Source organism: Scylla paramamosain, chromosome 30 (genome assembly GCF_035594125.1).
Source record: "Scylla paramamosain isolate STU-SP2022 chromosome 30, ASM3559412v1, whole genome shotgun sequence".
NCBI classification, from domain to species: domain Eukaryota; kingdom Metazoa; phylum Arthropoda; class Malacostraca; order Decapoda; family Portunidae; genus Scylla; species Scylla paramamosain.
In genome coordinates, this window is record NC_087180.1 from 7545507 (window position 1) to 7556614 (window position 11108).

The window sequence follows — 11108 nt, forward strand, 5'->3', positions numbered from 1 at the left end:
TACAGCTGCCGTATGTGTGTGTGTGTGTGTGTGTGTGGCCGGGACGAAGGCGTGGCTGCGTAGATAACTAACAAAGCTATGCTTTTTAATAAAGGCGAATAGAGACGTGAATACCTTGGCGTGTAGCTATCATCTATGGGTGAGGATGTGCCTGCCAGGATGAGTATAACTGAGTGGGCGAGAATGCGGGTATTGTTCCTGGCTGTGTCTGGGGGCTGGGTATGACTGTCTGGAGCAAGGGTGTGACTGCTTTGGTACGGGTATGGCCTGGGTGTGACTGCCTGGGAGTGGAGTACGGCCTGGCGGGTGAGGGTATGTGGCGGTGCTCACCCTGCCGACACCTCTGTGCGGCTTAGCGTCATCCGCCATCAACTCACGCTACGCTGGGCGCCAAATGGAGGATTACTGAGGCGGGAGGTGTGTAACCGCTCGCCCACCGCGCTGCCCGGTCCGCCTCGCCCAACCTTGCCCAGCCTCTCTGCCTTGCCCCGCTCCCCCGCTCTGCCCTCCGACGCTATGCCCGCCTCGCCGCCTCTCCCAAAGGATCCTCTCTGGTCTCTGCCTCTCCATACCCACAAACCGGTGGAGCCAAAAATCGAGTGGTATCTCAGTGTGTTCTTACGCGAGCAGACCACCGCTGTCTCCTCTCCGTTGCGCTCATTTCGGGGTTCACATCTTCGCTGGTCTTGTATCTCGTATTTGACGCACCTGCTTGCTCCTTTCGGTCTCCGGTATAAGGTTACGCACGTATTTACCTAACGAAAAGATCCATGTCCTATACTCCTTACCGCCACACACACACACACACACACACACACACACACACACACACACACACACACACACACCTGCCCTCTCGATAAGCCAAGCCGCCCTACCCTCACCGCCAACAGCGTTCCCTCTCCTCGCCAGTCGCTGCCCACATTTTTTTCTTTCTTTTCCTCTTCCTCCTCCTCTTCCTCGCCGCTGTACATCACTCAGCCTCGCTATGATGCAACACAAATTACTCAATCCTGCCCAGCCCTCGTAACTCGCAATGTTGCGTGGTTCCCTCAAGTCCCCGTCGCTTCCCGCTCAGTCGAAGATAAATACTAGATACCAAGTAACAATGGTCTTCAAAAAAGGTGCGTATTTAAGAAAAAAAATCTTCATTTCCATGTAATAATGATTTCAAGGCACCGGTTAGATGTGTTTTGAAGAATAAGCCAACCATTATTGTTTATTGGTTTATTTATTGCTATTCTTATTGCCATTATTTTTGCTGCTATTATCAACATTGTTTATTATTATTATTATTATTATTATTATTATTATTATTATTATTATTATTATTATTATTATTATTACTTTTATTATCACTATTTTTCACAATTAATACCTAATTATTTATCTTTTTAACTATTCTATATCAGTGAGGGATTCACAAGACATATTTAACAGAGAGAGAGAGAGAGAGAGAGAGAGAGAGAGAGAGAGAGAGAGAGAGAGAGAGAGAGAGAGAGAGAGAGAGAGAGAGAGAGAGAGAGAGAGAGAGAACTATCACATAAGAGAGTTGGTAAAGGAAAAGTTACATTCATAATTTGCACAACACGTGTCTTCACCTGTGCTTCATTGGTTGTTTCAGAATCGACTGCCAGCGTGGGCAGCCCTGAGGTGTCGCCGAAGGCCGAGGGTGACCTGGCCACGTCCCCAGAGTGCCATGACCAACACACTGATCCCTTCGACTCGGAGAAGCCCCGCAAGGTGAGGCCTGTAAGGACACCCGCTGTGACCCGTTGACAGGGACTCCTTCACTAGTCCGTCTGTCTGTCTGTTTGCCAAGCACAAAATACACCGCTCGAATGAGGTCATGATGAAATTATCAATAAACGACAAGAAAAAAAAAAAAAATGGTTTCTAAGACCAATTTCATAAAAGAAATTCTACATTGAAACGAAATAATAAAGGCAAGTTTCTTTAATAATTTTTCCGAGAAGAATTTTAGGAAGACCAACAAATTCTTAAAAGAAATATTAAAAATCCAAGTCAAAACCTTAGAAACAAAATCTTAAAGAAAAGCCAAAAATATTTCAATATTCACACGTGCTCGGCTTGTGACAAAATTTACATGTATTCAGTTATTTTCTTGCCATGGCGTCTTGCTGTCCCATCGAGGCAGTGTGGAGTGCAGAGCGTGAGGAGAACAAGACTGTTACCATACCAAATGCTTGAAACTGACTGACTAGTGAAGGCGACCTTAGTTTTATGTGAAAAATGTAACATAATCGCCAGTAGCTCAGCATCACTTCATGAATGATTACTGCTGCTGCTGCTGCTGGTGCTGGTGAGGGAACACCTGGTTACCTGAGCTTGCACAACAAAATTTAATGAATTATTCAACTGTTTAACATAAGTTTTCTTTTTTTTTTTCCGATCATTTAATCTTCCGTAATTTCATACTCTCTCTATTCTGTATCACTTGCCTCGTGCTTACTTTCCTCTCTTCTTCTTTACTTTATATAACTTTTACTTCTAAAATGTTTACGCCTTTATCCTTTCCTCCATCGTCTTGCCTCCATTTTCTTTTCTCTCCTTCACCCAATAAACCGACTTAACCTTAATGTTCTTATCCTCTCGCCACTTTCTCTTTGTTGCATCTTACCCTCTTTCCTTCACATCCCTTTCTTTCCTTACTTCTCTATTATGCATCTCTCCCACGCTCTTTTAACGCACTCTTCTTTCAGGTCTTTCCTATGTTTCACCTTATCATAATACAATACTTTTTTTTTGCTACCCATTATCTCTTTCCTCTCTTTTAAACAAACGGCATCTTATCTCTCCCTTAACACACTCACTTACAGATCTTTCCTATATTTCGCCTTGTTGTACACTATTTCATCATGCTTCTTTTCTTGCTCCCCATGCACTATCTACGTTCCTCTCTCCTAAACCAACGAACTCTCATATCTACCTTTTAACACACGCATTTGTTTTCAGTTCTTGAATTTCGCCTAAACGTACACCATTTTTCACTATTCTTAATTGTTCAGTCCCCACTATCACCTTTCTTCTCTCCTAAATCAACGAATACTCATCTCTCATTTAATACACTCCTTCCTATACACCTTACCGTACACAGTTCCTCCAAATACTCCTCCTCCCTCTTCAGGTCCGCCGCTCCCGCACTACCTTCACCACGTACCAGCTGCACCAACTGGAGCGAGCCTTTGAGAAAACCCAGTACCCGGATGTGTTTACTCGCGAGGAGCTGGCTATGAGGCTTGACCTATCCGAGGCGCGCGTGCAGGTGAGTCTTCCTTGAGTTCCGCTTGTTTAGTTCTTCCTTAGTGTTAGTAATAGTGACCAGTATTCATAAACGCTTTGCTCTCACGCCACGACTATTTTGAAGCGCCACAGAAATAATTAGTCGTATTCTCAAGAGTGTTTTTCCTGTTAATAATGAAGAAAATTTGTAAATCTGTCACTAGATTCATGAAAAAAAAGATCCTTAAAAACCCGTGCAAACTCAACCAGAGCCACTTGAAAGTAGTAGAGGTGCGGCGCGGAAGTGTTTCAGAATATGGTTCATAGATTTATGGGTGGCGTTAATGGCGTAGGGTGGTGGTGTGTTTTGCTTATTAAGTGTTCAGATGTATAATTTGTAAGCTTTAATTGGTGAACACTTCAATATAATCTGTCTATTTTATCTTTCTTTGTTTATCTCCATGTGATTTGTCTGTTTATTTCCATGTATGTAAGTATATGTTCATCTCTCTCTCTCTCTCTCTCTCTCTCTCTCTCTCTCTCTCTCTCTCTCTCTCTCTCTCTCTCTCTCTGTCTAGCCCGTATCAATTAATACCTACATTGTCCTCACACGCGGCGCCACAAAAGCACAATAAAGGCGTCGACACAGCGAGGGAGGCGGGCAACAATCGCCTCCCTCCAGGGCCGCCTCGCATCTCCCTTATTGTGACCCGAATGTATTGTTAATTCCTCCATTACCGCGCCTCTTCTCCTCCACTTAACAGTCTCCACGCCTCGTACTCCTCCTCCACTCTGCTCTCTCTCTTTCCTCTCCTCCTTCTCCTCCTCTTCCGCTCCCTCCTACTCATCTTTCTCTCCCTCCTCTGTTTCGTGTCTCCACCCACCGACTGTTCTTTTGTCACTCGGCCTCTCACCTCTCCCTCTCACTGATGCACTCACTCGTGGACTCTTGCAGCTCATTGTCAGGCTTTTTATTATATATTATTTTCTTACTACCTATTGTTTTATCTCACATTTTTCGTCCTCTCGACTTTCTTTTTTTTTCTTTCTTATTTTTTCCCGAAGTGTTGAGTTCACTTCCATTCTCTTTCGCCTCACTCAGGAGGGATGGTCATTATTATTATCATCGTCAGTATTATTTTATCTTATTCCAACAAAAAAGAAAAGGGGGGAATAAAGAAAAGGGATGAAAAAGAAAAGAAAGGCGGCGTCCATGAACCTTCCGCGGCACGTGATTGGCTGGCGCACGATCGCACGAGCCAATTGGAATCCACGGAAACAAAACAGGCCAAGCGGAGGCAAACAAAAGCCTGGAAGAACAAAAGAGAGTCACAAGGGGAGGACAGGTGTCATAGGCAGCCCTTTGGCACCCCAGCGGCACTGCCTTTGTCTGTCCTGCATGGTGACGCTGGCGGTAGTGGCTGTGGTGGTGGTGATGGTGGTGGTGGTGGTGGTGGTGGTGAGGGAAGGTGACACAGTGAGGGTACAAACCAGACTACTGATGATGGAAGTCGGAAAAACACACACACACACACACACACACACACACACACACACACACACACACACACACACACACACACACACATCAGTATGCAGGGCGCGGGCTCTTCACCGTGACTAAACTGCTCAACGAATCAGAGTTTAGAGACTTGTTTAGCGTTTGTCATTCCGTCTGATTGATCGAAAAGCTGGGAAGAGAGAGAGAGAGAGAGAGAGAGAGAGAGAGAGAGAGAGAGAGAGAGAGAGAGAGAGAGAGAGAGAGAGAGAGAGATCTGGAAACGACGGAATGAGAACGAAAATGAGGATAGAGAGAGAGAGAGAGAGAGAGAGAGAGAGAGAGAGAGAGAGAGAGAGAGAGAGAGAGAGAGACGCTTCAGGCAGTGGCATCAGCAGCAGCAGCAGCAGCAGCAGGGGAGGGAGTCGCGTGTCACAGCAGACTCTGAATTGGGCACAGATTAGCAGTGAATTATCCCAATTGTAGCCTTTCATCACGAGTCGTTTTGCCGTGAAGTCCCCGAGCACGCTCCACCCCCTCCCCCCGCCCTAACTCCACCCCTCCTCCACACCGCCCCCTCCACACCCACACAACCCTTCCACCCCCACAACTCTCCTGCCTCCTCGTGCCTCTCTCTCTCTCTCTCTCTCTCTCTCTCTCTCTCTCTCTCTCTCTCTCTCTCTCTCTGCACCTTCGTCCCTTCTTCCTGTTCTCTTTCTCTTCTCTCTGATCTCCTCTTCGTAGTCCTTTTCCTCTTCCTCTTTCGTCATTGTTCTCCTTCTCCTCTTCCTTTTCGTCATAGTCGTCTTTCTCTTCTCTTCCTTCTCTTCCTTCTCCTCCTCATTTTCTTCCTCCCCCTTTCGATTCTTAGTTTCCTGCTCCTTTTCTCCCTTTTCCTTCTCCTTTTATTTATTTATTTGTTTATTTTTTTTTACGAGAAATGACGCCGCATTCCTTCCCGTGTTTCCTTCTCCGCTGCTGCAATGAAACGACAACATCTGCACCTTCGCCTCTGGTTTCCTGCATCTCTTTCTTTAGATTAAACTGTTTAGCTTGACACTGCAGATTCATGAAGGGCGAGGGGTGTGTTTGTTCTCCATTTGTGTTCCTTTGTGTCTCCCATAAGCTGAAGGATATACTGGATTTACGTGAGGATAAATGACGTGGTATTTTAACGCTGCGTTCGGGAGTTGGTCTGACTGTTTATGTCTATGAAATAAACTATATGTGGAAAGTATTAACTGCTCAGGTTAGGGAAGACTTTTCTATTTCCTGCAGTGGTGGTGGTGGTGGTGGGTGGTGGTGGTGGTGGTGGTGGTGGTGGTGGTGGTGGTGGCGGGTTAGGATGCAGAACATACATAGAAAGCACCAGAGTATACATAGAATGATACATAAGAGTTACAGTATACCAAGAGTAATTACAGCTGCTATGAATACTTTTGTTTTGTTTTGTTTTCTTTTTTCCTTTAATCACAAAGTGAGGATTCAAAATATGTTTCCCGGTGTCTTCCACTTATCTCTTTGCTTGGGTTTTAATTTCCCTTCCTCTCCTTGCCCGTCATTTCCTCTCGTTTCTTATTCATCCTTTCATCTTCTCTCTCTTTTTTATTTTTTCTTATTCCCTTCTCATGCATTCGCCGCGTCCCTCTTGACCTTTGTATAATCCTTCCTTCCTTCCTTTCCTTGCCTTGCCTTGCCTTTCCTTTCCTTTCCTTTCCTTTCGCACACTGTCCCTTGCCACTGTCCTTGTATCAGTGTCTTGCTTCGCTTCCATCATCTCCCATTCCGTCCTCGTCCCTGTGCTGTTCCGTCCTCCAACGCCTCCTACGCCTCTCCCTCCGCGAGGCCCCACACACTCAAGACGCGGGCCGGAAACAGTTCTAAATGGCTCTATTCCGATACACTGCAATTTGCCGGCGGGGGAAGGGGCTGAGGAAATCGAAGAAAATATTAGGAGACTTGGGTCGTCGAGGATAGAGGGACCTGGCTGGAATATGTGCCTAAAAATGATCCTCTGTCCACTTAATCCCAAGGCTCAGGGTCCGCTGCCTCCCTGGCTGGCGGATAGGTCCCTCTGGCGGCGCGGGAGAAGCACGGAAAGAATTAAAATCACTGAGCGAACGCTAAGGTGAAGATTACCCCTCGTGCTTTTGATTCCCAGGCCGGCCCAGGGAGGGAGAGGAGGAGTGAGCGGCGGCAAATTACTCCCCATTAATTACGGGCTATTTATAGATTAATCGCGCCCTATTTATTGCCATTGACGCTCAGACAATGTGATGTAATTGTCACTCTGGTTAGGGATACGGTGGGGGGTGCCTGCCGTGGCCTGACTGACTGACTGCTGTGGTGTACTTGACGGGCGCTGTGAGAAGCTGGGATGCTGTGAGGGCATGTAGGAAGGGACTGAAGGGTTGGAATGCTTTGAGGGAGGAGTGGCTGAAGAGCTGAACAAGTTATAAGAGGTGTGGAAGGAGAGGTTGAGGTGCTGTGAGGGGTAGAGAGGGAGAGGTTTGGTGTTGCTGTGAGGGGTATAGAGAGATCAGATGGGGAATACTGAAGGGTTGGCGAGGTTGTATACACGGTTGGCAGGTGGATTCTGTCAATGGTTTAGAAATTTATTTACTCTGCAGATTCTAACCGAAAATATTACTTTGTTTGAATCATAACTGAACATAATACTAATTTCACTTTATGCCTTGTACTTCTGAAACGTTAGTATTTGTCAAGTGAATCCCGAAGTTATGGTCTATCTATCTTTTTTTTTATATTTTATTTATCTAGCGATCCACTCTATCTACGTACGGCGCTAGAAGACCAGGAAAGTGAGGTGAAGTAATCTAGGCTGTTGTGGATCTGAGTGATGCAACTGGTGACTCGGCGTCCAGGTCACTGGACGCTGTGCAAGGGAATCCGAGGTGCGTCAAGGTGCATGTCAGGACGTATGGTGGCAGTGAGAGGGCGTGTGGCTGAGTGGCGTGGTACACAAAAAGCGAATGGAGGCTAGGTGGGTGTAGGGGTGTATGAGGGTGGTGTAGTGATGGTGTGATGGTGCTGGTGGGGAATGTACGTAGTGTTCTTTCTCATTGTCAACGATAGCAAATTTGATTCCCCGCAAAGATAAAATAGTTGAGTTGCTTCATACAAACAAACGGAAAGCTAGGTGAGTACACTGAACATTAGTTAGTCCAAGTAGAAACTCAGATGTGGTTATTATTGTCATTATTACTACATTACCACCAAGAATTCGTATTACTGCCTCACATGTTTTAAATTTGCTTCAGTAAAGACAAGTTCGGTGAGTTAAGAGCAACACAACTAAAACATGAGTGATAACATTCCGTCACCTTCTCCTTATCTTCGTCCTCTTCGTCCTCGCCCTTTTCGTCCTCGTCCTTGCAGCCTCCATGAAACAAATACCAATAGCAAAATTAAGAGCATCAAAATTAAAACATGAGCGACAACATTCAATAAACGGACACTTTCTCCTCTTCATCGTCCGCCTCGTCCTCACAGTCACCAGGGAACCATAACCAGCACCAAATCAACAGCAGCAAGTCTCAGCAGATCACATCACTCACCACCACAACCTCGCGGCGGTGACGAGGACGGCGAGACCCACCACGCAGACGAGGCGGATGAGAATTATTATCCTAGAACACAAATTTTCGTCTTTTAGAGAAGCGAGGGGAAGAAAAGGGTGAGTTAGGGGGAGGGTCTTTTGGGGACTATGCTAATCGATGTGACGCCAGCGAGCCACATTGAGAGCCAGCGGGCCGGAGGGTTACAAGAGCCCATAATGAACCCTAAATTTGACATAATTATATTTATCAATTCTTTGTGTCACGCCGAGGATTTGAGAGCGAAGGGCCCTTGACTTGATCGCTATCGGGAGTGTGCAGTGGCAGCAGGGAGAGTGGGAGAGTGAGAGTGGAAGGGTGGGAGAGGAGAGAAAGAGGTATGTAGGGCGGAAAGAGAGGGAGGGAGATGTAAAGCTAGAAGAGGCCGGAGAAGTGAGGATGTAAAGAGGTGATGAATGAGTGGAGGAAATAGAGACTAAGAAAGGGAAAGGAAGAATAAGGAAGGAGATAAGTGGGAGGAGAAGGAGGGGATGAAAAGGAAGAAGATAAGAGGAGGAGAAAGAAGAAGAGTGGGACGTTATGGGGGGACGTCACAGGTTGAGAGGAAGGGGAGAGGAAGGGGGAGGAAGGAAGAGAGAGAGGGAGAGAGAGGCAGAGAAAGAGAGGGAGAGAGGAAGAGAATCTTGCACCGGTTAACTTTAGGGAGAGAACATGAAGAGGGAAACTGGGCCTTGGGAGTGAGGGGACGGAGGGGTGGAAATCCGGGAGAGGGGCTGGGCGATATGAGCCTTAAGGGGGGAGGGGACGTCGAACTGTAATCGGCGATCCCTTCACATCTGTCCCGCATCTCATTTCGGTCGCATTGTTTCGGTCCTGAGACTTGGAGTGGTTAATTGCAAAGGTTTTTACCGAAAATAAAGAACACAGTGAAAAGAGGCGCTAATGGCCGAGTAATGAAAGAGCCAAGGCCGTATCAAAGAGGACGCATTATTCTCTTAAGTGGAGGAGAAGAATGAAGAAATAGGACCCGACGACTCGTTATGAATGTCCGCCGGGATAAAAGAGACGAGAGGCGTTATCATACGGCGACGACACGACTGCCCACGAAGGAGTACTGCCTTCTGCCCCGCCTCCTCCTCCTCCTCCTCCTCCTCCTCTTCTTCTTCCTCCTCCTCCTTGACATGACTCTGCTATTGTGGGATGCTTCACTCCATTGTCATCTCCTTCCCTTCCTCCTTCCTCTCCCTCCTTCTCTACTTCCTCACTTCCTCCTCTTCTTCTTCCTCCTCCTCCTCCTCATCCTCCTGCTCTGATGCCCGCTATGGAAAGGACATCTTTATCTATTATATCTCTTATCTTTCCTTCTTTCCTTTTGTTTCTTTGTCCGTCTTACTCTATGTCTGTGTGTCTGTATGTAAGTAGGTGAGTAGATGAGTAGGTAGGTATGTTGTATCTCTCTCTCTCTCTCTCTCTTGTGTCCCGTTCCGCATCTTGGTTCTCCTCCTCCTCCTCCTCCTCCTCCTCCTCCTCCTCCTCCTCCTCCTCCTCCTCCTCCTCCTCCTTCTCCTCCTCCTCCTCCTCTTCCTAATATTCAGCACCTGGTCATGTGTCCAAACAAAGGGGGAAGGAGAAGGAGGAAGAGGAGGAGGAAGAGGAGGAGGAGGGGAGAGAAGCGGAAGTGAGGCTGGTGTTAGCAAAATACTGAAGGAGTATAGGGAGAGGAAGAGGCGGATGAGTAAGAAGAGCAGGAGAAGAATTAAAGAAGGGTGTGATGGGAAGCGTAGCAATTAGTAAAAATAAGGAGAAATAATAATAATCTAATTACATAAACTGAAGAGAGAGAGAGAGAGAGAGAGAGAGAGAGAGAGAGAGAGAAAACAACAACAACAACAACAACAACAACAACAACAACAACAACTACTACTACTACTACTACTACTACTACTACTACTACTACTACTACTACTACTACTACTACTACTGCTACTACTACTACTACTACTACTACTACTACTACTACTACTACTACAAAAAACACAAAAAGAAGAGCCATGATTGAAGTCACTATTACAATAACAGAGGAGGAGAAACGGAGAGAAGGAAGAGAAGGAGGGAAAAAGAGAGAGGAGGAAAAGAAAACGTGGAGGAAAAGTAACAGGAAGATGTGAGAGAAGAGAAACACAGGAGTCAGGGGAGCAAAAGGGAAACTTGGAGAGACAGAGAGAGAGAGAGAGAGAGAGAGAGAGAGAGAGAGAGAGAGAGAGAGAGAGAGAGAGAGAGAGAGAGAGAGAGAGCAGGGAGAGGAAAGTAAATAATGGAAAATGTGACAGCAAAGGAGAGATGAGGGAGGAAACAGCAAGGAAACGTAGATGAACGGAGTGGTAGGTAAAAAGGAGAAAGGAGAGGGAGAGGGAAAAGAAAAAAAAGAGATAGGAAACAAGAAGGAAATGGGATAAAATGGAAAAGGAGATGGAAAACTAAAAAAAGAAATAGATAATACGATGACAGAATATAAGAGGAGAACAGATGATTTAAGAGAGGAAAATGAGAAGAGTAGCAGGAGGCAGAGAAGGTGAGGAGCGTAGAGGGAGGTAAGAGGGGAAAGGGAGAGTGTGGGAGAGGGGAGGGAGAGGGCGGGGAGGTGGTCCTTTGTGAGGGGATTTGTATTGTCGTGTGTGGGGCAGGCCGGTGTTTTGAGGACTAATGGGAAACTCAACAGTCACAATCATTTTCTAATCACCAGTAACTCACTTTGCTCTCAATGAAGTAATTGCATTCCACTCCACCCT

At 46.3% G+C, this 11108-nt stretch overlaps 1 protein-coding gene across 2 annotated transcripts in view; it reads left to right on the plus strand.

Annotated features, from left to right (window-relative positions):
• The window catches only part of LOC135116217 (homeobox protein ARX-like), a 41895-nt gene that overhangs the window by 19393 nt on the left and 11394 nt on the right, over nucleotides 1–11108 (plus strand). The window contains exons 2-3 of one of the 2 annotated variants that reach the window (XM_064033564.1): nucleotides 1625–1752; nucleotides 3149–3286. In XM_064033564.1, the coding sequence (XP_063889634.1) occupies nucleotides 1625–1752; nucleotides 3149–3286 (266 nt within the window). The remainder of the gene's footprint in view (nucleotides 1–1624; nucleotides 1753–3148; nucleotides 3287–11108) is intronic. The other variant, XM_064033566.1, reaches the window with a different exon arrangement.